Genomic DNA, 26489 nt, shown 5'->3' on the forward strand with positions numbered 1-26489 from the left:
CAGCCGTTATGCTCTTTTTTTTTGTGTGTTATTTCTTTTTAATTGGGCTCTCTTTTGTTGCATGTATAAACATTATGTATATGATCATTCGCCGACTAGACCTTTACCCCAGCTGTTGATGACACGAGAACATGAGGATTTAGCATGTCGAGACCGATCGGTGTTCCATAAGCCTTCTGCATCCAACATTCTAGCATGGTGAACGCAAAGTTCCCATACAAACTTAGCGTACAAGCGATTTTGAATAACCGTCTAAACAACCTGGATTTAGTATGCATTCATGAAAATAAGAATGTTCCTATCATGCATGCCCCCACTCACCTCGGTACTAGAAAGCCATGTTTGTTGTTGCTCCTTAATACGAACAACAAAGTCGTGCGGTAAAATCCAGAAATTGGCTCCAGTCAAGTATGTAGCATACAGACAGGCAGCTCCATTTTCGGCAAATCGTTCAGAGCACCTAAAAAAAGCCACAGCAGAGAATTAAGAAAAAATTGAAGGGTTATCACGCCACTCCACAAATAAGGATCATACCATGGCTGAACATTTCGACTCTCAATGACAACAGGCTCGTAGTGGAACTCGTAATCCTCCACAGCAAACAACTTGTCTGCATTCTTCCACTTGTTGAAATCGGTGGGTCCACTTCCAATGGGCCAGTGACGGTCTTCCACACCCATAGCACCAGATTCAACCAAGTGCAACAGGCGAGATTTGGTGCGTGGAATAATGGCCTCATCATGAACAAGGGTCATATATTGCTCTTTTTCAACGTTTTCAGGCTCTCCATCGTCTTCAGCAGCTTGTTCAGCCCAATCAGCTTCCGGTGATGCAACTTGTTCGGCTGTAACATAGGCAAATGTGGGTACAACAAAGACATCTCCGGCCCTAAGGCGAGCGGCAAATGAATCAAAGTTTCTCTCTAAGGTGTCTCTCAATTCTGTGGCTGGAACCAGTTCTATTGGCAAGTAGCAGATGAATTCGGTGCGAGCAAACAGTCGGGCGAAGTTTCGATCACTGTTGCGAGACAAGGCGAGAGCTCCACTATACGAAGGAGGGGTCACAAGCAAATGAATATCAGCGTACTGTACAATGGACGATTCCTTTTGCAAATCCAGTCGTATCTGATCCAGCAAATCAACCGTTTCTGGCGACGTTGTTGGTGCTTTGGCTTCGATGTGTAAAGTAATTGACATAGGCCCTGTAGGATTGTTTATAAAAAAAACAAGGTTGTGTTTAACAAAGGATGAATCTCGTCAGGCAGGACCGTTTCCAAGCTTCCCACTCACCATTCCACATCTGCGCTATCCGGATTAATTGGTCGTAATTCTTATCAGTGACCCAGGTGGTGAGCGATATATCATGAGGAGTCGGAGTAACATGGGCTCGTTGCCAGTACGGTTTGGTATATTCTATTGTTCCAGGCAACGACTTTGAAAACATTTTGGAGAACCGCATGGCCATGGTCATATCGTCTATAACAGAGTAAGCATCATCTAATGGTGCAGATTAAGAAAGGAAGAAAGAAAGAGCCAAAAATAGAAATAAATCATGGTTAACAGGGGGTAGAGATCAAGGACCAACGAATAGGATCGACATTTACCTCCCCGATAAGTTCGCTTGGGTTCCCATTCCTCTATATGCACAGGGGGCTCGGTAATAGGTTTTTCTGAGAAGGACCACTGACACAAGTGCGTAAACGTCAGTAAAACTGAAAAGGTGGCGTACACCAGTATCACAAACTGGATCCAGCGATGTCTTAATAATCTTGGTAAACGATGATGAGCGTTGTATGATCTTTTATCATGGGGTAAGACTGGAGTAGTACGGGAGGAGGAGAGCGTCCGTGGAATCCATGTTTGAAAGTGGTCTCCTCTGGTTCGTCTTGGTGAGATTGTTGAATCCACCGATCCTGAAATAGGTGATTGGGAGGTGGCAGTGGAGGTGGCCAAAGCTGCGGTATTAATGGAAAGTGAGCCTCTGCGATGTGGTAATGTTGCAGCAGCAGTCTTGACAGACGGACGCGAGCCTGATAGTCGCTTTTCCGACATGGTCAATGGGTGATTAGATGCAAAGAATGTATAGAAGAGAGAGAACTTGCTCCGAAAAGAAAGAAAAAAAAAATCCCAAGTATCACCTACCTCGATCAAACACCGACGACAATACTGAACAAATTTGGGTCACGAGTCGACTTTTTGAGGTGGTTCCCCAACAACCGCCAACAAGCCTTAACAGTAACAAGCTCAACAAACTATGAGGGAAAACATCGTATTTATCATCAGAAGAGGAACAGGTCCACAAAGGACAAAATATGTGTAATATAACAATAGATAGGCATTTAACTATGGAGGGGGGTTTGTCAACAGGAAAAACTCTTTTAGCGAAGATCACTACCATAGGTACCATTATTGTAAGTCTCTGAGCTCTTGATTGTTGGTGAATTCTTTCGGCCAGCCTTCATCACCATGCTAGAGATTGTCGATGCTCTTTTGACCATGGCTGGTCGAGGAGTAGCACCATCCAGTGTGTCCACATCCGACGGCGAACGGTGAAGATAGACTCCGTCCCGATAATGTTCACGATAGAAATCACGATCGCGCTCTTCAAAGACGGTCTCTGATCGTCGTCGCTTGGTGTACTTCTCTACCTTCAACAGGTCGTACTGTGTTCGAATCTTGTCTATGAGACCCATTGGTTTGCCAAGGGGAAGGAAAAAGGAAGTGGGAAAAGGGAAAAGGCAAAAGTGGTCCAGGCTCACGCCTTAGTGGAGAAATTAGATGGGGGATAATGGCTTTATTTCAGCAAGCAAAAATACTTATTAGGTAAGGTGATAATGGAAGCCTATCTTTTTTTGTGCACCTTTTCTCAAGAAAGGGGGAGCGAAGTCAGCCAGCCGCTCGTGAAGTATAGCTTTTCTTTAGGGGTCATCAAACACGTTTTCTAGAGAGGTAAGCATTGAATAATCTATATCCCTTCGACTATCGTTGCCTTACTTGTGTCACCAATCCGAAGGGTGGGCACCGGCCATGAACTTTAAAACGCTATGCCCCCAATCACCTTTGCAACAGTATGATGCTATTTTTCCTGCATTAGAAGACAAATCAGGTGAATTTACAGTATTGAAATGTTTTTGAGCACAGGGGAGAAAGAAAAAATATTCAGCGGGGAAACATCATGACTACATCATCCTGAACTGTCGGATGGATTACTCCGGTCTTTTTACTCTCAAGCGATACAAATTAGCTATTACTATTGTGCCTCGATATTTGCCGTGTATTTGCACCCTTTCATGCCGAGCTATAATAAATACGGAGGCTGTACAAACGTTAGAGGTGAGAATTGGCCGGCTTTGCTGGAGTGGCAGTTCTGTGTTCAATCGGAATGGTCCCGTTAACAGTGGTGGGCAGCCAATGGCCAGAAGAGAAAACTGAAGCATAGTTAGGCCAAGACTTCATTACAGAAAGCAGCAGCGATCACTCAATGGATGAGCACTTTATTCACCTGACTTCACCGTTATGAGTATGGAAGTTGGCTAGCACCAGGTGTTTTTCTTGCCATCCAGTCAAGCCACAAACAAACATGCCATTTGAGAGTACTCTTGTTGCAGTTTTTACCTTCTTGCCTTTCTTTCCAACTTACTTTCTTCTAGCATGTCGTCGCCTTATCCATACGGTCAATACCCACCACCGCCTAATCCGTACTTTCAGCAAGGTGGATACCCGTACAGCCCACAAGGATACTATCAACCAGCGTATGTCAAAAGTTGTACCAATCACACATTTGGCAACTTTCTTTTCTCGTCTGCCATACGTACAACTTGTAATGACACTAATGTTTTTTCACCCTATAGTCCTCCTCCACAAGTCATTTACGCACAACCACCGCAATATCAATATCAGAGCGATAATACCTGCTGTTGGGCATGGTAGGTAGTTGACTCAGTTTTTCCATTGCGTTGATCATATCGCTTTAACCTCTGAAATTTTTAGTTTGGCTGCCTGCTGTTTCTGCTGCGCAGTTGAGGAGTTTTGCAACTAACAGGAACCATTTGTTTTTTCTTTGAAACCCGTGTACGGCATAATTTCATTGTTCAACGCATCCCGCCACCAAATTAAACGCTACAAGGGCAGAAGAGTGTGATATTCCTTGGTCATTTTTGTTATTTCTCTTGGTCACAAGCGATTATTCACAAGTATGATCATATTACGCATGCTTGAAAAAAAAAAAATGTGATCGTTTTGGCCAAATGTGTAATTTACTGTACTGACAGCTATTCCATACAACCATCGTCATGTATATTCTTGCCTCAACTCCAACCCATCTATACATATTATCTCCTATGAAATATATCTCCCCACTATTACTTTATCATCGTGCTATTCTATCTCATTTCGGTTTAATAAACGGTCGTGTCCCTCTTGTTGCTAAGAAGTATGGCATAGAATATGATCAGTCATCTTCCAAAAACCCATCCTGAGGGATGCTCCGCAAGCGAACTTGTTGGAATGCATCAATTTTTTATCTCGGGCACACTGGAGCATCGCGGCAATAGCACGCACAGAGTCCCCTCAATCGATCGCACTGGACCAAGCGGTTCCCCAGAGAGAACTTTGCCTAGCCACGGAGTCACTATGAGGGTCCATCTCTACGCACAACAGTAATGGTTTCCATCTGCTCTTTGTAAAGAAGAAGAAAACAAAAGCAAATAGCAAAAAAATATTTTTTGTCTTTTATCCCCAAACCCCTGAGCTGGGTCCCAATTAATCAAATCATCATCAGACAAAGACGTTTTTGGTAAACATTTCAGCATTGCTTGTCAATAATGGAAACGAGAATAAAGATTATACTAAGGCAATAAAAGGACTGTAATGAGTGGTTGACTATCAAAGGGTGATTATGAAAAGATTCCATTCCTGCGTTAAAAATATTACATGTTAGAATCTTGAGTGGTTTGGGTTCATATGTTGGTGCACACAATACTTACTTGGACTTTGTAACAAACGTCTTATTCAACAAATGCAACGTCCTGACTACGCTGAGTTGAACGTACTCCAAATCTAACACTTGAATGTTATCTTGTTGCTAAGTGATATACCGCGGGTTAGTATAAGACATACTATTTTCAAACAATTTCACTTGATTTTTATATACTGTACTCACCTTTTCCAACAAGTCATCCAACTTCAGATCCATTTCAAGAATGGGTTTGTCTCTACCTTTATAGTGCAGCTCGATGATGAATGTACCAGGCATTGGACATGAAATGGTGAAGAAAATATTTCCTTTTCTAAAAGCCTTTGTGTTGAGCCTCGAATTCAAAACCAATACCCCCCTCCCACACACACAAAACTCTGCTCTCTTCAATTTACCTTGACTCAGGAACGTTGGTTACGGCAATAACACCGTCTTTTTCCAATTGCTGATGCGTGAATTTGTATGGACCCAAAATTTGAGGCTTGCTAGCCTTGGACTTGCTGCCCTTGCCAGAATGCTCTACCTCGACACCAATACCGACTGACTTCTTGCTTCCCTTCTCACCACCGCTGCTCTGAATCCGCACATTTTGCAGATAGGCCTTGTAACTCTCCAGTTGACTCTTGAGATAATTGTTGTGATCCAAAATGGTTTTGTACACGCTCTCAAGACTGGAACTTTCTTGCATAACTCTATCCTTCAGATCACCAAGATGAACCAATTCCTGCTTGATTTCCTGAGCAAGTAGAGCATAGTTGTCTTTGCGATCAATGACGTTAGCAGCTTCGAGCTCCTTGAGCATATCTTGGACTTTGATGCCTTTTCGAACCATCTGAGCATCTTTTGACGTCGCTGCGGTTTCAGCAATTCGATGTAAATCCATCACTGGCTTCTTCGCAAAATACGGTAGAGAACGAACGAGTTGGACGAAGATCGCCTTGGCTTCCATGTACTGTATGTCATTTTGGGTGATATTGTTTTCCGACATCAAAGCCGTTGTCAGATCTACCACGCAGTAAAAAGTAGTGTCAGAAAAACCAAATGACCCTGTTCTTCGTTGACCTCTCGCTTACCTTGTATAGGAGTCTCCCACCGACTGAACAGTGGTAACACAATAGGCAGATTTTGTTTGCGAGGAACCTGCGCCGGCGCTGATCCCGCTTCAGTAAGTAAGATTCGAAGATGGTCATCCTTTTTCGGAGCGAGAACATCGATATGTTGCTGAAGCAATGCATGTGTGTTGTACATTTCATTCAATGTAATGTTGAGAACGATGTCTTTTTTGGACAAGGCCATGTATTGGTCCATTTCTAAAGATTCATAGAAATCGCCCACTTCGCAAAGATCATTCAAGAATCGGTTGATTCGCTGCTTGTTTTTCTCCACAAACGGATTGGTTGGGATCATGTAGGTCTCCTTTGCATAAGAAGGCTTATTGGCTAGATTTTGAAGCATTTTGGCGATCTGTATAGAACGTTTGGATGAGTGAGGATGGATGACCACTCAGTATGAGATGAATGTTTTCATATTTACCAAGGTTAACGTCGTTCGAGGATGCTTGCCAGGAAGGCGGTCAACTAACATGTAAGCTTGAGGGGTGACGATGGCCGGGTTCAAAAACCGTAAAAAGAAAAATCCACCAATAAGTGAACAAATGGCAATGTCCGTCGCTTCAGGGTATTTGCGTTTTGTGAGTGACCGAATCTGCTTACAGATCCAGCGAATACCATACGGTACTTGATCCAGTGACTGCATAATGGTTTCCAAAAAGCGATTGGTGACATCCATGAGCATAACGAGACGAGGCTGAATGATGGCAATGACATCTGGGTTGGCGGCTGCTACATCAGGAGTGACACTTCTTGGCATACCTGGTGGCAAGTCTCTTCCTTCCTCTTCAAATTGATTGACCATTTCTTCGTATACCTAAAAAAAAAAAAGGACGACCCAAAAATTTACAATGATGAATTGCCCATTCCGCCCAGGCTTTAACATTGGACTCCACGCCTACCTTGAGTGGATTGATCTGAAGGTTCAAATCTTTATGTTCCAACAAACCATTGATGCTATTTGACAATACCGTCTTCAAATACGATTGACCCGGGCCTCTTCGGGTATAGGTCGTCATCATTCTAGAAACTGGAGTATTCGCTCGAAGAAGTGATGTGAATTCTGTAGTTGTCTCAAATTGTGCGGCAAGAACATTCTATATACGGGATCAAAAAAAAAAAAAATTAGGGGCAGATGAATTAAGAGAAAAAAATGGGTAAAGAAGCATACCTGGAACATGGTCAATAGCAAATGCTCTTCACGACTTTCGTATTGGTTACCATACAGAGTGAACATGACAGTTTGAAGTAGAGTATCTATTTCTGCCAGGTTGACGAGACGGCACAGACTGGCAACATGTCGAGGTTCACTCTGAAGTAGGAAAAAGAGATTGCCATATTGTTGCATTTTACGGTGGTCGGGATAGTGTTCATCGCCCTGGTCGTCGTGTTCTTCCAAGTGAGATGCGACTTCATTTTGCTAAATAGTTGCATCGAGATCGAGACAGGGGCGAAAAGGTAAGTGAATCATACAGGCGAGAAGTTTGTACCCCACATGTGATAATACGCAACATACCTCGTCCAACGCCATTCTATTGGCAATGAGCAGTGCAATGCGAGAATCCAAGTATCTCACATCACGTTCTAGAACGAAATTCTTTTTTGATTGAGTGGAAATCTTGGATTTCAGGTCTCTCAAGATTCGTTGAGCTAAAGGGGTTATGTGTTACACATGAGCAAAGTAGAACGAGGTTTCCTCCCAAGTTTAAATGGTGACGAACCTTGAGCCAGGTCATCTTCAACTTCTACATCTTGTTCTGCTGCCATGGAGTAGAACGCAGATACTGAATATTGCTTTGATGCGCGTCCAGTCCGCATGCTAGATTGTCGTCGGTTTGCGGCAGCGGCAGCCACGGCACGGCTGACTACTGAGCTCGAGGGATTCGGATAGCCCATGGACTGCACCATACCACTTCGTCTGTCGGCCATGCTGAAGAGGAAACAACAGATGCAATTGTATTAAAAAAGAAAAGGCAGTGGAGATCTGATGGAGATGGACAAGTTTCAAACAGACCAGCGGAATATGGATAAGCTGTGATTTTTTCAGGGCAATTTTAACATGGAAATTCATTGGCCAATCAAATTGGTATGGGTGCCAAATTGCCATGGTTAGCTGTGATCGGTGTCCTAACAAGCATCGCTGCTACATGGCAAAGTAGGTATTGATTATGTAAACAGTTTGTTTTATATGATTCTTTGAAGGTGGACCGATTCACAGAATGCGCCATGTTGCCGAAAAACCAGCAAGGGAAGCGCACTAATTACAATAAAATATTATTCCAAAACACATGGAACAGCAGCCTAAGCACGAGGTAGAAAATGGGGAAAAAAAAAAGTCTTAACCGCCGACCCTACAGCATAAAGTTGTACTGGTACTCCTGTAATGGAAAACCCATATCGTCAGCTTCTACAACGCCTGCCTAACCCATCATTGAATGTAACTTTACCTCTTGGGTATTTTGTGCAATCCATAAAATCACAGTACTATTTTGGAGTTAAACGGTAAGACGCTGGTCCTGTAGGAGGGACGTGACTACAAGGGAAATGTCTGACTTACCTTAACATAATGAACCCACACTGTGCGACTTGGCCAATGCCATAGTATAATTCTGATTCAGGCACTTCGGGTACAATGTACTTGAGGATCAAAACACACTTTTCACAGAGAGACTTTAGTACAGTTGCGCATCAGGATATTGACACATGGAATGCCAAAAAAAAAACATAAGGCTTACCACAGAACCAGCAAGGCCGCCGGCAATAAGGGCAAATCCCACAAAGAGGAACAGCCTCGCTTTCCATACCAAGCTATCACCAGAATAAGAGAACGTATCTCCATGCAAGCTCGATTTGTCAATCAGATTGATCCTAAATATAGATCGAGAGAAGGAGTGTTAACATTTAAAGCAAGTGATAGGATTACAGCTATCAATAGAAATAAAATAAAGCCGTACACAATCATGCCTAGGGTAGAAATGGTCGGCAAATAGGAATAGAAGGTTAATAGGAACTTGGGGGTATTCTCAATGGTGGCTAGAATGCTTACCAAGGGTAGTAAGGATACCCGAAATCCAGTCTTCGAAACCGATGCTGACTTGCTTGAATGGATCTCTTGAAGCCAGTGTAATAGCATCGATGAATGCCCACCAGCCTATTGCGAACTAGAAGAGGAGGCACGGTTGAGTGACGATTTTGCAAGCTCCGATTGACACTAGCATTACTTACAAAAGCACCAGCAGCATAAACACCAATAGCTCTCTGCTTATCACCGAGGAACTTGAATGGGTTGGGGATTTTGAACAGAAATATCGACCTGCGACCTTCACTCAAGTAGTTGGGCATGATTTATGTGTGGAATGAGCTGGCGAAATGGCTATGGTCGGAGAATGTCTAGGCAGGGATTTTAGGAGATACGTCATAGGGTTTTTGGGACGGCGCGCGCATGGTACTATGCAATTTCATTTGCCAGTGCGTTTCAAACTCTTATTGCAACAGTGCCTATGATAAAAGTGCCTAGGTAAAGCCCTATGGACATTCAATTTTCATTTTGTAATTTCGCTACAGCATATCTATTAGGTGACAAAAACAATATATATAACTTATATACAGCAAGCAGTACTATCCATAGTTGTCAAAACTAGGGAATAGCGACAATGGCGGCAGTGAGACAAAGAGCAAATATGGTGGCAGCAAAAGATGACGAAAACAAGAGTTTCTGTAATACGAAAGAATACAGGTTAAAAGAAGGGGTCAAATAAACTTTGTGTGGTTCTCATCAGGGGTTACTTACCATATTGTAGCGTCGAACTAAGGGGTCTTTTACCGCTTTAAAGTCTTCAGACTGACTCTCGACATCACTGAATTTGAACTCTTGAGAGAATGGGTCGTCCACTTGGTCGTTGCTGACCAGCTCATAGGCATGAGGATCTCGGCGATGGCCCATGGCTCGTTGAAAGCATACGCCTTGATTGGCTGATATGCTGCATATCACCATACCAATCAAAAGAGGGAAAATAAATATGCGATACCAACGCGGAACTTTTAATACGAAGGTGATGATAAGGACGATGGCAATCAACACGGCGCAGGTTGCAGCTAGGAGATATCGAACAATGACACCACCGTGGTTGATATTTTGAAGTGCATAATTGACGAAATTTCGTAGTGATGACCGCTCGATGGTTTCATATACCTTGTCCCGCACGGGCTCAAATATATCAGGGTGGGTGGTATACTTGCTGTTGTGCAATACATATTGTCGTAAATATCCATCAATGTTGAGTTCCTTATCAGACGAGGATGTGAAAAATGTTTTTAGGACTAGTTCAACTTCATCTCGGAAGGGTTGCTGGTCTGGAAAGGTGCCTTGATAATAAGATTCGGGCGATACAACAGAGGATAATTCATATCCGTTGGCATAGGTGGAGGCCGTCATGATGGATGAACTATCTTGCTTATAGCTACCAGTGCTGGAGTGTTTTGCGTTCATGGCTGCATAGTCCATCGTCTCGTTAGGATAAGCGGTGGTTCCAATCAAACCCGAGTCGCCTGACTCCATCGCCGATCGTTGCTGTTGTCGTTTGCCTGTGCCGGACAGAACATAACCAACATAACTTGGCTTTTCTTGAGGAGGAGGGGACTGGAGTTTCGCTGGGAGAGGTAGTTGGTCCCATCGGCGCTTATAATCTTGGTACCATAAAAAGAAATCGAGGTTTTCGAGAGAGTGTTCATGATGTTTCAAAAATAAACGGAATTCATGTAACGATATGGGGACGCATGTTTTTCCTTGTACAATGTCATTCACTAGAAGGGGGGAGGCAAAGGTTGGAATCCAGTGAGCTATTATGGCGACGATTAAAAATCATACTTACTGAACTTTGAGCCTGAAAACTGGTCCTGTGAAGGATGTAACAAATTTGACAACCGCTTGACCACAGCCCGAGGCATTACTAATGAAACAGGTGGTGATGGATACTAGTAGCAAGTAGAATGAATGGTGAAAAAGATGAGTTTGGACAGACAAAACCAATGGTTATAACCAACAAAGAAGAAGAAGAAGAAGAGAACGCAACCAATGCTTTTTTTTGAAATCGATTTTTTACGATGATCACAGTGGAAAAAAAAAAACCTCGATTTGAAAAAATGTGTGACAGTTGGTAAAGACCCCCAGCCCATAAATGTAGAATTGAAACGCAGCTGACGCAAATTCGGCACTCCTCTTTACTGCCCGCGTTGAGCGACGTTGCATTGGGTGGCACGAAGCAGGCGAGTCCAAGGAGGTCGGTCTGCGCCACTACATTGAAATAAGGTGCGTCTTCTGTAAGCCACAATCATGTTTTTAGGGGAAGACCTCCCTGGCTTTATTATAAAGAACAAGCAGAATAAAGTGTGTGTGTGTATAAAAGAGATTCAATAAAACAAATGAGAGGGCGCTTTAATGCCTATCGCTTCAAACGACAGACAATGTGAACTAAAAAAAAAATATTCTAGGCTCCGAAATTGACATGAGCTTGACCGATTACAATTTCAATGGACTATGGACTTATATGTCATAGGCGAGAATTGTAGCCAGCCATTTCTCAGCTTCTTCGACAGGGATCTTCTTGCGGTTAGCATAGTCAACAATTTGGTCCTTGTCGATCTTGCCAACGGCAAAGTATTTGCTCTCAGGATGAGCAAAGTATAAACCACTCACAGCAGCAGCGGGGTTCATAGCCAATGAATCCGTTAGAGTAATGTCGGTCAAGCTGGCAATATCACCTAAATCCCACATTGTTCTCTTTTCCAAATGGTCGGGCTGTGAAGGATAGCCTGGAGCGGGACGAATACCTTGGTAACGGAGTGCAAACAAATCGGCAGCGGATAGGGTTTCATCGGTAGCATAACCCCAATATTCCTTACGAACTTCTTCATGGAGCAATTCAGCAAATGCTTCAGCCAATCGATCAGCGAGAGCCTTGGCCATAATGATGGAGTAATCATCATGATCCTTCTCGTACTTGTCCACTAATTCGTCACATCCAAATCCAGTACTAACAGCGAACATACCAATATAGTCATCAATGCCCTTGGGAGCCACAAAGTCGGATAAGCAGTAATAGGGCTCGTCGGTTTCCTTTTCAGATTGTTGGCGCAGTCCGTAAAAGGTTGCCTTTACTTCGCTTCGGGTCTCGTCAGTATATACTTCAATGTCATCCCCATTTGAATTAGCAGGGTAGAAGCCAATAATACCCTGGGCCTTCAAAGATTTGTTGGCGACAATTTCCTTGAGCATGTCTTGTGCATCATTGTACAATCGCTTGGCTTCAGATCCAACCGCCTCATCATCGAAAATCTTGGGGAAGCCTCGATTGGGGTAACGACCTCGAAGTTGGAACACTTGGAAGAAAGGATTCCAATCGATGTGGTCCAGAAGCTTCTCAAGCGGATAGTCATCTAGAACTTTAGTGCCCATAACGTTGGGTTTGTGTGGCGGTGGCGTCACTTGCCAATTAATCTTCATTGCCTTTTCGCGTGCAGCGGCCAATGTGAGCAAGCGCTTCTCCTCTAAGCCTTCGTAATACTCTTCGCGCATCTCGGCATATTCTTCGCGAACATCCTCGGCAAAGTCCTCCTTTCGGTTATCATCCAAAAGACTGGCAACAACAGGCACACTACGGGAAGCATCCAAAACGTAGACAACTGGGCAGGAGTACTGAGGTTCAATCTTGACGGCAGTGTGCATCTTGCTAGTAGTAGCTCCGCCAATGAGAATAGGAATTTTCAATCCGGCCTTCTGACATTCTTTAGCAACAATCACCATTTCTTCAAGTGAAGGAGTAATCAGTCCAGAGAGACCAATAATATCAGCCTTTTCTTCAATAGCCTTGGCAATGATTCTATCACAGGGGACCATGACACCCATATCGATGACCTGAAAATTCCAAGAGTTCCGCATTTTAGTAAACTTTCTGCCGCAATAATTCTTTGTGGCCAACATGTGCGTCAGCTGTATCACCCACCCTGTAATTATTGCAACCTAAAACGACACCACAAATGTTTTTGCCAATGTCGTGGACATCACCCTTAACGGTGGCCATAACCACAGTACCGTTGCCTTTAATCTCGGTGGCTCCAGTGAGCAACATATCTTCTTCCTTTTCAATCTTGATGAATTCGACCAAGTGAGCAACAGCCTTCTTCATAACACTAAAATGGTGACCATTGTCAGTCTTTTTCGTACAGAGTCGATTGGGAAAAAAATAAAATTTGTATGGATCCGTTGATTGGAATACTTACCGTGCAGAACGAATAACTTGGGGCAAGAACATCTTTCCTTTACCGAACAAATCACCAACAACGTTCATACCAGACATCAGCGGACCTTCAATGACATTGAGAGCACGAGGGTATTTTTCCTTGTCTTGTCTTGCTTCTTCAGTATCTTCAAGAATATGCTTCATAATACCCTTGACCAAAGCATGGGAGATACGCTCAGTCACAGGCAATGATCGCCATTCCTCTTCATCTTCATCCTTCTTTGCGTCCTTAGAGTGAGCCTTGGCGTATTCCAAAAGCTTTTCGGTGACCTCAGGATCCTTGTTCCAAACAGCATTCTCACAAAGTTCAAGCAAATCCTTGGGAATGTCATCGTAGACAGTCAAAAAACCGGCATTGACGATACCCATGTCCATGCCAACCTTGATAGCGTGGTACAAAAAGACGGAATGCATAGCTTCACGGACCTTGTCCATACCTCTGAAAGCAAAGGACAAGTTGGAGACACCACCAGAGACCTTGGCGCCTGGAAGTGTTTCTTTGATGCGGCGGGTAGCTTCAATGAATTCAACACCATAGTTGTTGTGTTCCTCTGGGGGAGACAAAGTGATGTTTAGTAAATTTAAACGTAACAGAAGTGCTGCATGGTACTTTGGATTTAGACTCACCCATGCCGGTGGCAATAGTCAAAATGTTGGGGTCGAAAATGATATCTTGAGGATTAAAGCCAACTTCATCGACAAGAATGTTGTATTCACGAGTACAGATTTCAACCTTACGATCAGCTTCAGCGGCTTGACCCACTTCATCGAACTGGTAGGTGGTTTCAAGAATTTTGGTCAGTAAGCAGTAAACACAATCTCTATAACCATTAATCGGCAGGTACATACGGCCATAACAACAACGGCAGCACCAAAGCGCTTGATGATCTTGGCCTTCTTGACAAAATCATCTTTGCCTTCCTTGAGGGAAATGGAATTGACAATGCATTTGCCTTGAGCACACTTCAAACCGGCTTCAATGACAGCGAAGTTGGAAGAATCCACCATAAGAGGAACCTGGAAACAAATTCATAGTGAGCATACGGTTTGATAGTGCATAATTGAAATACCATCACTTACTCTAGAACAGTCAGGATCGGAAGCAAGCATGTTCAAAAATTTAGTCATGGCAGCCTTTCCGTCAAGCAGACCTTCGTCAAAATTACAATCAACGATCTGAGCACCATTCTCGACTTGAGCTCGGGCAATGGCAAGTGCTTCTTCGTATTCTCCCTTCAAAATGTGACGGCAGAACTTGCGAGAACCTGCGACGTTACAACGCTCTCCAACGTTGAGGAAGTTGGTAGTCTTATCGACTCGCAAGACTTCGAGACCAGAAAGCAACATGCAGTCGTCATCGTTCTTAGCAGGCTTGGGACGAGGAGGGTATTTACGGCAAATATCTGCAACAGCCTAGCTCGCGTGACGTATTAGTTAGCATTGACATGTTTAGCAAAAATTTCATTACCACGACAGGCATGCATACCTTGATGTGATCAGGAGTGGTACCGCAGCAACCACCGAGAATGGTGACAAGACCTTCCTTGGCGAAAGGTTCAACGTTTTTAGCCATAGCAGCAGGACTTTCATCGTATTCACCCATAGCATTAGGTAAACCCTGAAGGAAGAGGATTATTAATGGATGGTCCGCGTATGAAAAAGAATATCATTCGGATCGAGCGAACGAAGCATCGTTACTTACAGCATTGGGATAACAAATGATATGCGCATCTGTGAATCTACTGATGTTTTGAATAAAAGGCTTCATTTGATCGGCACCAAGAGCACAGTTGAGACCGAAGGCCACAGGGTTAGAGTGCTTAAGGGATGTGACAAATGCTTCACCGGTCTGACCGGACAGGGTACGACCACTCTGATCGACAATGGTACCAGAGATAAAAATGGGAACCTTTGGGCGCCTTAAGTTAAAATCAAAGGTTTTAGTAATCAATGGTAACATATCAAAAAAAAAAAAAATTTGGTAGTAACACTCACTTGTCTTCTTCAATGACGACATCAATGGCATAGAGGGCAGCCTTGGCATTAAGGGTATCGAAAATAGTTTCGACCAAAAGAATATCAGCACCACCATCAAGAAGACCTCTGGTCTGTTCAGCGTAAGCTTCAACGAGCTCGTCAAAGGTGACGTTACGGAAAGCAGGATTCTCGACGGAGGGAGAAATAGATGCAGTACGGTTAGTGGGACCCAATGCACCGCACACGAAACGAGGAACACCAGTTTCTCTCCAAACCTACAGAAGCAAAAAGGTTGAGCATGAGTTGTAACTCGTTTAGGTGATAGTGCCAATCGTTGGTTGAAATGCAATACTTACATCTTGACAAGCTCTCTTGGCCAGTGCGGCACCCTCTTTGTTCAATCTATAAGCATAGTTCTCGAGGGCATAATCGAGCTGAGCAATGCTGGTAGAACTGAAAGTATTGGTTTCGATCATATCTGAACCAGCTTCCAAGTAAAGTCTGTGGATGTCGTAAATAGCATCGGCCTTAGTGAAGGTCAACAAGTCGTTGTTTCCGCGTAAGTCTTTAACCCAATCCTTGAACTCCTCGCCTAATTCCGCAATGTCAGTTGTCAAAACGAAAAGGTAAATGCTTTAAAATTCTTCATTGATGCCTACCTCTGAAGTCAGATTCTTGGAGCTTAAGACGCTGCACCATGGTACCCATGGCACCATCTAGGAACATGATTCGCTTCGCAAGAGTTTCCTCCAGGTACTTGAACACATCTGACGAGAAGGCGGTTAGCAAACAGACGCGAGTAAAACTGGTTGGTTAAGGAATACTAACCAATGTTGAAATCGGTCATCCCACACAAGTTTTCGAGCAGGAGAAGCTGTCAGTAACTGCGACGTTAGAGCTGTCCAAATTTTTTAAAATGCACATTTTGACAAACCAAAAAAAAAAAAAAAAAAAAAAATCAGAGATCTGGAATCACGTGGCGATTTTATTTCGTTAAGATATTGATTGAATGGAGTTATCAGTTGGAAGACACTGAGCCTATTCTATCCTTCTTCTTCTTTTTCTTGAGTTTCTTTGATTTGTCTTTAGGCGAAGTGCTCGTTTCTTCAGCAACATGGTGACTCTCAGGTTGGGGAGAATATGATTCACTGCTTGTGTTGCCCCAAACAGAAATGTCGTGCGGAGATGTGAGCGGAGGCGATTTATCGGTTCTAAACTCCGTCCTCTACCAGCCAATTGATGGAAGGTTAGTTATCCAGGTTTTTCAGATTAATGTAGAACGCACGGATTTTACCTGAGGAGGGCTTGAAAAATCTGAAGCCCCCGGTCTGACTGGCTCAAAAGACCATGGATTATCACCTCCTCCAATTTCTTCATATTCACCCGCTGTGCCCGATACACCCCCGTCATAGGAAGTATCCACTTCGTCTTCACTGTCAGATCCTGCAAAAGCTGCATTATGCTGACTGACAATACCTTGTGAGGTCACAACTGGAGCAGCCATTGGATCATCCCAAACTTGGAGCAGCGAGCTTTTGAATTTGATAGGCTCTTGGTAGCCATCACCATCATCGTCGTCGTCTTCGTCGATTTCGTTGGCGGCCGCTTTTTTAGTTGTAACGTCGCCTTCAGCACCATAATATTCCATATCTTCAAGATCTTCATCCGAAGCAACAATAGGATTACCAGACCATTCATCATCAGAGTCCATTTGTTTTTTCACCGATCGAACTTGCTGAGGCTTAACCTCTGGAGCCTCTTCGAGGAAAAAGTCGGTATCAATTGTGCCAGCATTGAAGTGGTCAATAGCAGCTGGTACATCTTCTTTGGTACGAAGAGGTAGAGGTCTGACTCTTTCGACTTGAACCGGACTCATGGGTGGAGTTGGAGTCTTGCTTTTGATTGTATGTGATAGCGGCATGTCAAATGCTGGCTCTATTGACGCGTTGGAATGGTGTTAAATCATTGGAAATGTTCGTGCCTACTTAAAAACATCCGGTCCGCCGAGCCAAGGCAAATCTCCTTACCGTGATCTCTTGCAATTTGATCCAACTCTGCCTCCCATGCCTCTCGCATAGTTGAGCGCTGCTCGTCCAGCGTGGATGTCGATGCTGGCAATTTGCAACAGAATATATGTTATATCTTGCATGGAAATAGAAATAACCTAGTGATGAACAGAGCAATAGCTTACGTTGTTGAAAGTTATCTTGGCCCCGAATCCTTTGCAGTTGCTCAGGAACTTCATTACTTTGATCCAATTCATCCAACAAATTAACTGCTTCAATCGCCTTGCTTTCCAATTGCTGCTTCATTGATTCTATCTGTTGTTTGGGGATGTAAGGTCAGTTTCAATTGAAGTATAAGGCGAAACGAGACACGTCGCATCCCTTGCTAGGCCACGAGGTATACTCACTTGTAGCTGTAAAAAGGGTATACCGAGATACGCATAGATAAAACGAAGGCCGCTTCCAGTAGACATACTACATTCAATGTACCGTATCAAGTTGGGTTTCGTGGCGTCTTTTTCCTTTATGCGTTCCTGATTAAGATCATACAGAGCAGCATGCACCGTGTCCAGTGAAACCTTCCTCTCGTTTAGACTAGATGAAGCATACAGGGTTAATATTGATATACCCTTATGGTGGTCAATCGTATTATAAGCTTTTGCTTACTCTTTGTCATTGAAATTACCCTGCATACAGCAAGAATTAAGTTAGAAATGGATTTCCTCAATAGCCACAGGGTTTTGTTAGCTCGCATACTTGAAGATAAATAACTTACCAGGACTAATATGGAGACATTACCAGGCACAGAAGGTAGCTCTTTGATAACATACTCAAATGTCCATGGTTTTGTCATATCAAACATAAAAATGACGGCATGACAATTTCTATATACATTGACCGTACTTGCGTCCAACCCCAGATCTCCCAGCTCGGCTGTGGAAGGGGGTGGGGTACCTCGTTTCGGTTGTTGCTTTTGCGCAGAATTATGTTCCAATTTTATTCCAGCTTCTGTGCTTGGTGACGTTACTGCATTCTTTGCTCGATCTACAACATCCCATACCTCCACCTTGATGATATCCGGAGAGTCTACAAATGTGTGAGATGAATGTAAAGTTTCGTCAATATCCGCATGCAAAAATCTCACCTTTATACTTCCACTGTATATTAGACACTTCTATTTGGGGCGTTGAGATGTAGTTGCTATCAAAATCTGCACCTTGCAGCCTTCGGACTGGAAAAGGGACATGATACTAGGTTTAGCAAGCCGTTGTATTTCAGTGCGACCATAGCAACTACTTACAGAGTGATGATTTTCCGGTCATCACATCACCTCTTATGGCCACCTTCACTGAGATACATTATCATGGTTAACGAGTTGCCATGAAGTCCTATATAAAAGCAGGGACTTACTGTTGTATTGTACGCCGCGGCGAAATGCCACGTTCATGGACTGAAAGTGTGGCGGGCTGGCAGGTTTTGCACTGGCGACCTGTTTCCATCACCTCAGTATTGAAATGAGACCAACATTCGCGAGGAAAGTACATAGCTACTTACCGGCTTCTTTGCGGTGCCAAGATTCCATAGGAAACTCATGTTTGGGCAATGCGAGAGATCGTGACAAGTGCAAAATGGGATTATCTGAGATTAAAAAACGGTCCCAGCCAGTGGCCAGTGACAGGAAACAGCATGTGGCATGAAGGCCAGTCAGTGAAGCATTTATAGCTGTACGATAAAGATGGCCGAACGAATAATTGGTTTATTCCTCTTGTCATTAATGTTAAAAAGGAAAACCATACAATTTTGTATCTTGCGTTCGTAAAATCAACTGGTAGCATTAATGGCTGCGTTTTAGCGTGGCCGCATTACCTGCGCGACCTCAAATGACCGTCAATTATTTGGACGCAATTTTTTTTGGGCTACAATCGATCTTGAGCGCGTTGTGCAATGTCCCAACATTTGTCAGAATATGAAAAGAAGCGATTGGATAACATTGAGTATACTATCACTCTCGTTTTAGTTTCGAATTTAATATATTTTTTCTTACGATCTATTTCAGAAAAAATAAGGAATTGCTAAAGCAACTCAATGTTCCCGCAGTAGGATCTAAACACGGACTGCCTCCAACCAAGTCGGCAGACAAGAAGTCTACTGTACAACATAAGCCGAAAGCTGTTAAGAAGGAAAAGGTATTACCTGTTAGATATTCTGCTCGATTAAGGAATATCCCAGCGGACGCGACTACAGAAGCAGACCTAAAACGAACTGCCGACGAACTATTACAACTCTCAGAGGCAAAGAAGCCTAAACGGATTTCTAAGCTCGAAGATCAAGACCAAGCCGATTTTCTGAAAATACTTGGTGATGCAAAAGTGGACAATGTCATGATTCCTAATGATGGTCCACCGAGTGACAAGGTGCCAAAGAAGCTGCAAGAGGAAGCGTCAAATTTAGACATAAGGCATATTTGGGCAACTGTTAAAGTCACACCTGAGAGGATCAACTTTTCTGCGTTAGTATTCAATGGATTTTTTGTCTCCTCTGTTATTCATAGAAACACTAGTATCTCTGATGACAAATCGATGCTGATAGGCTGTTTACTGACTTGTTCCATCCACCGATGAAGGTTCCATCCTTCCGCGAGCAAACTTTTGGCTTGTGCAGGAGACGTATCTGGAAATCTTGGCTTTTGGGATGTCAATGGCGAAAAAGAGGATCCGGATGAAGAGACGCCTCAGCCAATTGTTTATACATATCGACCTCATACGAGAACCATAACAAGCATGATGTATAATCCATCCAACCTTTCACAATTGTACACTTCTTCTTATGACGGAACCGTACAGTATTTTGATATGGAAAAAGCAGAGTTTGTAACAGCGTTTGAAGACTCGGAGTCTGACATTCCCTTTACGGCGTTTGACATGCCTAAAGATGGACACAGCGTACGTTTCGAGAACATAACTTGACACAGCGGGCAACTGTCTCACTTTTCTAATCATACTCCCTTAGATTTGGTTTTCGACGTCAGACGGAACCATTGGTCATCACGATTTGCGATCGCCAGCCTCTGAACATTCAATGTACACCATTCGGGAGAAAAAGGTTGGGTGTATTTCGGTAAATTACGAAAAGCCAACATACATTGCTTGTGCGAGCAATGACAGGACTGCATCAATTTGGGATATTAGGCATTTGAAGAAGAAGGCACCAGAGCCCATCAAGCAGTTTGAACATGGCTTTTCTGTCTCATCCTGTTACTGGTCCCCTAAGGGAGACAAGCTTTTGACTACGAGCTATGACAATCGTCTTCGGGTCATCAGCACAAGTGGAAAGGTGGAAGATTTAGAGGAAGAATTTGCTGTAGAGCACAATAATCGTACTGGAAAGTAAGTTGCTTGTTAGCATGTCTGATTCATCCGCAGAATATGTTTGCCTCCCTGCTGACAACCTCAGTGTCGCACAGATGGGTTACTTTGTTTCGAGCGCGCTGGAATTACAATCCGAGGGCATTATCGCACTCTCAGTTTGTGATAGGCAGCATGAATCATCCTGTGGAAGTCTATTCTGGTGAGACTGGTGAGCGCATCTGCGAATTATATGATCCAGAGAAAGTTACTGCTGTACCAGCCGTTAGTCTCTTCCATCCCACTACACCTTCAATGACGATTCTATGTGGCAATGGCAGTGGTAGGATGGTGTGCTGGACCTAATGGCGAGTCATGGTATAAAGACAAGCAGCGCAACGGCTATCGTCGTATGTGGTTCATTACTTGCCTTCACTTTAGACATAATCATACTTGAATAATGTATATATAGAGTGTATTGCTGCTTCAATGTCGTATAATTTATTGAGCAAGCACGCTATGTGGCGCCGCTTCTTCCTTTGTGGCCTTTCATTTGAATCTTTCAACTCCCTGCTGGCTGTTAAAAGACTTTTCGTATTCTCTTCTTATTCCTGGACTTGTGTTGTGTAGTTTAGGCGCGGGAAAACTCAAAGTTCATCAACACCCGGACTTGATCGGTTACACACAGCTCATCACTCGCATATAAATTGAGGAAAATACAAATACAATTTTCCTTTCTTCATGACTTTTGATTTTGGGTTCGAGACTACCTCCGACGAGGCCGCTGCAGCCTTAGAGGACCAGATAAAAGGAAAAACCATCCTTATTACAGGAGCTTCGCTAAATGGCATCGGAGCAGAGACAGCTAATGCCCTGGCTAAGCATCAACCGAAACTGGTCATTGTAGCTGGACGACGACAAGAAGCTTTGGACGAAACTATTCAAAAGATCAAACAAGAGACACCGGATGCTAACTTGCGCTCTCTCATCATTGACTTGGCTTCATTTGAATCCGTGAAAGCTGCCGCAGAGCAAGTCAACCAGTATGAAGAACCGATTGATATTTTGATCAATAATGCTGCCATTATGGCTCCACCTTATCACACCACACAGGAAGGGTTTGAAGCGCAGTTCGGCACAAACCACCTTGGTCCATTCTTGTTCACAGCTCTGATTTTCGATCGCATTTTGGCTTCGAGCACTGGAGAACCACGTATCGTTAACGTTGCTAGCCGTGGGCATATATTATGCCCTATCCTCTTCGACGACTACGGTTTCTCAGACGGCAAGAAGTACAATAAATGGCACGCCTATGGTCAGTCCAAAACCGCCAACATGTTGTTTTCGAAGGAACTGGCCAAGAGATATAAGAACAAAGGCTTACTGTCCTTTAGTTTGCATCCTGGTGTGATAGCCACTAACTTGTCCAGAGACGTTCACGAATCTCAGGAAGAAAAGCTACAGCGAAAAACATATGACGGAATACTCTATTACTCTGTCAACTCTACAAAGCAGAAAACTATTTCTCAAGGAGCTTCCACAACAATTGTTGCTGCCTTTGATCCGAGCCTCAAGCCATATTCCGGCTCATACTTACAAGACTGTCGCGTCGACTATGAAAGTCCTAGAGAGTATGCCTTGGATGATGCTAACGCTGAGAGACTTTGGACTATGAGCGAGAAGCTTGTTGGGAAGAAGTTTCCGTAGTTCTGTAGAAGCGTGTAACATTTAGATTGAGCTAAGGTCGTACTGTGATAATGCAAATGAAATTAAACCTTGGAAGTGCTTGTTGCGCGTTTTCTGTCCAACATATGAACAAAACTGTCAGAACTCCACTCAATCTGTCACCCCATGCTTTACCGTTCCGTACACTTCCAACTCTTACTGCTTATGTTATATACAGAGATCTTCCGATTATGACATTGTCCAGTTAGTAGATTCTTCTTCGACTTGACATAAGGCAGGATGAAGCTTTGGCCCTTGCATTTGAAAGGCTCCGGGTCCTAAGCCAATCAAAAGTAGCTTTTAAAAGAAAGTCTGCCAATCAAACTGGATGCAGTTTTATCAGCCAATCAAATTTTGAGATAAATGTGAGACATTTGAAAAAAAAGAATGTCGTCGACAACAGGGTTCGAACCTGTGCGGGCGGAGCCCATCAGATTTCAAGTCTGACTCCTTAACCACTCGGACATATCGACTTCTTATTTTTCTGAAACTTTGGTTTTTAATATGTTCCTCGCTACAGTATTCACTCTCCCTGCAAATGCAAATTTGATCAGTCAACAGTAGCATACATAACATACATTTGATGAGAATTGATTATTATCATCTTTATTTTTACTTATTAATATTTTGCTTTTATATTTTGGCTTCATGATAGCAAGATGAAAAGGGAGAAGTCAGTTAACGGTAATCAAGAATATGCAAAAGATCACCGAACATACAAACTACCAACTAGACATAACATTAAACGAAAGGTAGACATACCATATATGCTGCTAAACCAGCAGATTCAATACTGCAGAAAAAAGTTTCAATTCCATATCAAATAGTTTTATTTATATATCCTTGCATGGGACTCAAGGTAGCCTTGTCACTTTAGTTCGTACTACAACCAGTGTGAATGAACGCCATATAATGAGTGTTTGCCATAGAGCCGCCTTATTGAGAAAGTTTATATGACATAAATATTTCATGTGCATTACATGGCCATTGCAGTCATAAACCTATAGCCAAATATACCTTGCTTGGTTGAAACTAATTTACTTTATGCACTTAATGTTTGCCCTATATCGTGATTGTTTTGTATGTTAACACCATCCTTGACCAATTTTTTTTTCTAAGTATCAACATGGATTAAAATACGCTAATAATTTGGCTCAATATTACGGTCTAAGGATCATGGTCTCTCGCTGGGCACCATACATTGAACACTTTATTTAATATTTAAAGTGGGCAACGTTGGAGTCAGACATATACAGATATAGAAGCACGAATTTTATTTGAATTCTTGAACCATACGTATGTTTTCGCTTTGTCCTCGAACCTTAAAAATCTCTAAACAGATGCGATAATTACGTATATGATGGCTTGAACAAGAGCCGGTGCATCAAAGGATGAAGCTTGCAAAGTGAGCATACAAAGTGAGCATACAGTATTTTACAATATGTGTCATTGTTCTATGATTTATTTGGAATAAATTTAATATATGGAGGCCACTCTTAGCATGTAGCAATTTTATATCATCACTTAATTCCTCGCGCCTATCTCCCTTGAGTAATTCGGATCCCCATGGTTACTCATTCAACACGTAACGAGCTTTTCTAGAAAATCTCATCACTGCTTTATAAACACGCGTTTCGAAAAAAGGTAGAAGAAACGTATAGTTTACACCAAAATATCCATAAAAAAAATCTATTAAAACCGCTTCATTACATCGATGTCTTACATAAATCTCTATCTAAGAGGTCACAAAGGTTTATGAAGTACCTGAATGTCTCGGGTTTAAAAATTCAAAACGATGACACACTCTTACATTTGGCGATACAAGCCAACAGTTACCGATTCGAAAAGCAAGAAAAGGCGAACCGTCTCATTGTTGATTCCTACATGTGCGACTAAGACCACTCCATGAAGAAGTTGAAGCGACAGCATTTTCGGATTTCTCACAATGTCATTTGAAATCCTGATAGTTAATGTTGGCATGGCGCGGTCGTGCAATCGGCTGCATAGGAAATACTAGCTTCTGGTGAACGAGTATATGGTAGCCACTATTATGGGCGGAATAATGAGAGACGCTAGTATACCATCTATATGCCTTTCAAAGTGTCAAGGGAGGCAAGTCCGTATGTTGCGATGGGCTCGCCAGCAATATGCGCTGAACGTCCAACATTAGCCATTTTAATTTTTTTTTGGCGCATTTCGCCAGTCACTGGGGTTAAATGCGCCCAAATACGAGAGAGTGAGCTGAAACGCTAATAAAACTCAAAAAGAGTGATTATTATTAGTTTCTGCAATTGCGCAGCTTTACAAACGCATTACTTTTAACAACTGTACTATTAGCTCGAAATCAACCCTCTTCCTGCGTAATACACTCTATCTTGAGCGATAGCTCTGTATACATATACCGGAGACCAGTTGGTCGATAAGGAATCCTAGGTAGTATGTCCAGCGTATATGATAGGTCCAATATTCACAAAGTCTAATTGTCAAAGTGCACTGACTATAGAGCTGATGGAATTATAGAATTAGCCGAGAATGCACTCTGGTGTTTATTACGCTCCTTGTTTTGCGGCAGCTCAACTTATTTACAATGAAGCAAAGAACGAAAAGAGTAAACGAGTCCACCATACAATATCGTTTTCGTCCAATTGTGTACCTGGATGAGCGCAGCGTTTACATTATACCAATAATTTTACCTTTGCCGTGACGAAAAGGCCATCCTCTGGCAGTCCACGGTAATATGTCGTCTATCATAAACCAGTTTTTCGGATCATCACTATTGGAGGTGCTACTTTGATGTAGTAGAGACAGTTTTTCTCATCATTAAGATGTTTGGTTTATATACAAAAGCATACTGTTTGTATTGTTTTCGAGAATGATATCACTTTGAAATGCTATTGAAACAGTGATCCTTAAAAATGTACGTGGGGCCAAGTCGCCAACTTGTTATTTTGACGGAGAGCTGCTGCTGGATCGGGAAGACTCTCCTCCTTGTCCGATCTCCGATTACTTTATAAAGTAACCGATTTTTATTCCATTGCTTTCTGGCCAGTAACCACAGAATGTAAGCCACTACGCCTCCTATAGGTTCACATTAGGCCTCACAACAGTTGTTGGTAGCCCTGATGATCCGAAGTGGTAGATCTGGCTTTATATTGTGATACCTCACGTCCGTACCACAAAGCCTCGTCACTGCTCATAGGCATTGAATGGAAGACAACTGTCATACCCAGGCTACGAGAACTACCTGCGATGATGACAAGAATATTCTGCAAGGAGTTCTAGTCTCCTTCAGCTGCAAGTGACCATGGGCTCATGATGATCTTTGACTTTCCATCGGTAACCCCCTCAGGTTACCATGGTCCCTTTATAAAAGCAACACATACATTTGCAGCTTTGACTACTCACTGTCTATACAACGACCTAAAATTCACCCTGCACGAAAAATTCGTTTCACACACGACACAATGGTCAAGCAACTTTTTCTGCTGGTAGCTATGGCTCTAATAATATGTAGCCTTCCCATGGCATTCGCTGTAGAGGGAAAATTGACGTATGCGCCATCCAAACGAAACCGAAGTCTGAACCTGATATCTCCGCCGGGTGCGACTTGCATAATATTGAAATTGCCCACCTGGTACATCATCAATGATACGAGCGCGAGCATAACAACATTTGGAGATGCTAACTGTCAAGAAGTTTTGCGTATCATCATTCCCGGAGAAGAATGGGAGACACAAATGTCTGACGAGCCTGTGGTTGCACTAGTGTTTCACAGAGACAATTGATTGATAGTCAAATTACTGGCTATTGACAACCAAGCTATTTATGTAATTCTTTATTGACGGTCATCTATTGAAAATCCCATGACATTTTGGAATAAAAATGACTTTTTTCTTTTCATTTCCTCATTTGATCGGATACCGTGTTGATAGGAGCATATTTATAATTTGCAATGGAGTTCGAGCTTTGAATGTTGGCAAGGTCTAGCTTCCTATAACATGCTAGTTTTCTATCCGTCAGAAAGTGAATAAGAATTTGTTGATGCAACTAATAATC

The 26489-nt window shown here is 42.8% G+C and overlaps 14 protein-coding genes and 1 non-coding gene across 15 annotated transcripts; 5 read left to right on the plus strand and 10 right to left on the minus strand.

Annotated features, from left to right (window-relative positions):
* Nucleotide 1: 1 nt before the first annotated feature.
* K450DRAFT_217167 (uncharacterized protein) lies at nucleotides 2-1566 on the minus strand. Its single transcript, XM_051584998.1, has 4 exons — nucleotides 1290-1566; nucleotides 535-1201; nucleotides 322-460; nucleotides 2-252 (listed from the first exon to the last, which is right to left on the minus strand). Exons 1-4 carry the CDS (start codon nucleotides 1468-1470, stop codon nucleotides 85-87), a joined length of 1155 nt encoding a protein of 384 aa, XP_051449619.1. The 5' UTR covers nucleotides 1471-1566; the 3' UTR covers nucleotides 2-84.
* Nucleotides 1567-2250: 684 nt separating this feature from the next.
* Nucleotides 2251-2901, minus strand: K450DRAFT_217170 (uncharacterized protein). The gene has a single exon (XM_051584999.1). It carries the CDS (start codon nucleotides 2690-2692, stop codon nucleotides 2378-2380), a length of 315 nt encoding a protein of 104 aa, XP_051449620.1. The 5' UTR covers nucleotides 2693-2901; the 3' UTR covers nucleotides 2251-2377.
* Nucleotides 2902-3165: 264 nt separating this feature from the next.
* Nucleotides 3166-3584, minus strand: K450DRAFT_217171 (uncharacterized protein). The gene has a single exon (XM_051585000.1). It carries the CDS (start codon nucleotides 3434-3436, stop codon nucleotides 3206-3208), a length of 231 nt encoding a protein of 76 aa, XP_051449621.1. The 5' UTR covers nucleotides 3437-3584; the 3' UTR covers nucleotides 3166-3205.
* A 28-nt stretch (nucleotides 3585-3612) lies between these two features.
* On the plus strand, nucleotides 3613-4242 carry K450DRAFT_217173 (uncharacterized protein). Its single transcript, XM_051585001.1, has 3 exons — nucleotides 3613-3751; nucleotides 3851-3925; nucleotides 3990-4242. Exons 1-3 carry the CDS (start codon nucleotides 3651-3653, stop codon nucleotides 4036-4038), a joined length of 225 nt encoding a protein of 74 aa, XP_051449622.1. The 5' UTR covers nucleotides 3613-3650; the 3' UTR covers nucleotides 4039-4242.
* Nucleotides 4243-5029, plus strand: K450DRAFT_217174 (uncharacterized protein). Its single transcript, XM_051585002.1, has one exon. It carries the CDS (start codon nucleotides 4446-4448, stop codon nucleotides 4659-4661), a length of 216 nt encoding a protein of 71 aa, XP_051449623.1. The 5' UTR covers nucleotides 4243-4445; the 3' UTR covers nucleotides 4662-5029.
* On the minus strand, nucleotides 4786-8097 carry K450DRAFT_217176 (uncharacterized protein). The gene is made up of 10 exons (XM_051585003.1): nucleotides 7805-8097; nucleotides 7600-7733; nucleotides 7255-7503; nucleotides 6986-7180; nucleotides 6508-6900; nucleotides 6048-6438; nucleotides 5370-5979; nucleotides 5161-5287; nucleotides 4985-5082; nucleotides 4786-4913 (listed from the first exon to the last, which is right to left on the minus strand). Exons 1-10 carry the CDS (start codon nucleotides 8010-8012, stop codon nucleotides 4895-4897), a joined length of 2424 nt encoding a protein of 807 aa, XP_051449624.1. The 5' UTR covers nucleotides 8013-8097; the 3' UTR covers nucleotides 4786-4894.
* A 244-nt stretch (nucleotides 8098-8341) lies between these two features.
* On the minus strand, nucleotides 8342-9641 carry K450DRAFT_217182 (uncharacterized protein). The gene is made up of 7 exons (XM_051585004.1): nucleotides 9309-9641; nucleotides 9130-9244; nucleotides 9038-9047; nucleotides 8819-8951; nucleotides 8641-8738; nucleotides 8531-8567; nucleotides 8342-8461 (listed from the first exon to the last, which is right to left on the minus strand). The coding sequence occupies exons 1-7, from the start codon at nucleotides 9423-9425 to the stop codon at nucleotides 8435-8437; spliced, it is 537 nt and encodes a 178-aa protein (XP_051449625.1). The 5' UTR covers nucleotides 9426-9641; the 3' UTR covers nucleotides 8342-8434.
* Nucleotides 9573-11151, minus strand: K450DRAFT_217188 (uncharacterized protein). Its single transcript, XM_051585005.1, has 3 exons — nucleotides 10955-11151; nucleotides 9874-10886; nucleotides 9573-9798 (listed from the first exon to the last, which is right to left on the minus strand). The coding sequence occupies exons 1-3, from the start codon at nucleotides 11028-11030 to the stop codon at nucleotides 9721-9723; spliced, it is 1167 nt and encodes a 388-aa protein (XP_051449626.1). The 5' UTR covers nucleotides 11031-11151; the 3' UTR covers nucleotides 9573-9720.
* A 241-nt stretch (nucleotides 11152-11392) lies between these two features.
* On the minus strand, nucleotides 11393-16257 carry K450DRAFT_217190 (uncharacterized protein). Its single transcript, XM_051585006.1, has 12 exons — nucleotides 16187-16257; nucleotides 16018-16125; nucleotides 15715-15950; nucleotides 15377-15633; nucleotides 15084-15300; nucleotides 14868-14999; nucleotides 14462-14794; nucleotides 14231-14398; nucleotides 14009-14153; nucleotides 13362-13932; nucleotides 13085-13271; nucleotides 11393-12996 (listed from the first exon to the last, which is right to left on the minus strand). The coding sequence occupies exons 1-12, from the start codon at nucleotides 16203-16205 to the stop codon at nucleotides 11626-11628; spliced, it is 3744 nt and encodes a 1247-aa protein (XP_051449627.1). The 5' UTR covers nucleotides 16206-16257; the 3' UTR covers nucleotides 11393-11625.
* A 59-nt stretch (nucleotides 16258-16316) lies between these two features.
* On the minus strand, nucleotides 16317-17068 carry K450DRAFT_217194 (uncharacterized protein). Its single transcript, XM_051585007.1, has 2 exons — nucleotides 16653-17068; nucleotides 16317-16581 (listed from the first exon to the last, which is right to left on the minus strand). The coding sequence occupies exons 1-2, from the start codon at nucleotides 16814-16816 to the stop codon at nucleotides 16377-16379; spliced, it is 369 nt and encodes a 122-aa protein (XP_051449628.1). The 5' UTR covers nucleotides 16817-17068; the 3' UTR covers nucleotides 16317-16376.
* On the minus strand, nucleotides 17069-18983 carry K450DRAFT_217198 (uncharacterized protein). Its single transcript, XM_051585008.1, has 9 exons — nucleotides 18919-18983; nucleotides 18775-18853; nucleotides 18665-18712; nucleotides 18509-18595; nucleotides 18140-18450; nucleotides 18031-18050; nucleotides 17772-17958; nucleotides 17550-17679; nucleotides 17069-17469 (listed from the first exon to the last, which is right to left on the minus strand). The coding sequence occupies exons 1-9, from the start codon at nucleotides 18955-18957 to the stop codon at nucleotides 17321-17323; spliced, it is 1050 nt and encodes a 349-aa protein (XP_051449629.1). The 5' UTR covers nucleotides 18958-18983; the 3' UTR covers nucleotides 17069-17320.
* Nucleotides 18984-19285: 302 nt separating this feature from the next.
* On the plus strand, nucleotides 19286-21262 carry K450DRAFT_217200 (uncharacterized protein). The gene is made up of 5 exons (XM_051585009.1): nucleotides 19286-19358; nucleotides 19421-19873; nucleotides 19988-20306; nucleotides 20374-20750; nucleotides 20828-21262. The coding sequence occupies exons 1-5, from the start codon at nucleotides 19309-19311 to the stop codon at nucleotides 21072-21074; spliced, it is 1446 nt and encodes a 481-aa protein (XP_051449630.1). The 5' UTR covers nucleotides 19286-19308; the 3' UTR covers nucleotides 21075-21262.
* K450DRAFT_217205 (uncharacterized protein) lies at nucleotides 21103-22426 on the plus strand. The gene has a single exon (XM_051585010.1). It carries the CDS (start codon nucleotides 21450-21452, stop codon nucleotides 22413-22415), a length of 966 nt encoding a protein of 321 aa, XP_051449631.1. The 5' UTR covers nucleotides 21103-21449; the 3' UTR covers nucleotides 22416-22426.
* A 398-nt stretch (nucleotides 22427-22824) lies between these two features.
* K450DRAFT_t8 lies at nucleotides 22825-22906 on the minus strand. Its single transcript has one exon. It is a non-coding gene; the product is annotated as a tRNA-Ser (tRNA).
* Nucleotides 22907-25667: 2761 nt separating this feature from the next.
* On the plus strand, nucleotides 25668-26280 carry K450DRAFT_217207 (uncharacterized protein). The gene has a single exon (XM_051585011.1). It carries the CDS (start codon nucleotides 25898-25900, stop codon nucleotides 26216-26218), a length of 321 nt encoding a protein of 106 aa, XP_051449632.1. The 5' UTR covers nucleotides 25668-25897; the 3' UTR covers nucleotides 26219-26280.
* Nucleotides 26281-26489: the final 209 nt, after the last annotated feature.

Source organism: Umbelopsis ramanniana (assembly GCF_025399195.1).
Source record: "Umbelopsis ramanniana AG unplaced genomic scaffold K450scaffold_1, whole genome shotgun sequence".
NCBI lineage: Eukaryota > Fungi > Mucoromycota > Umbelopsidomycetes > Umbelopsidales > Umbelopsidaceae > Umbelopsis > Umbelopsis ramanniana.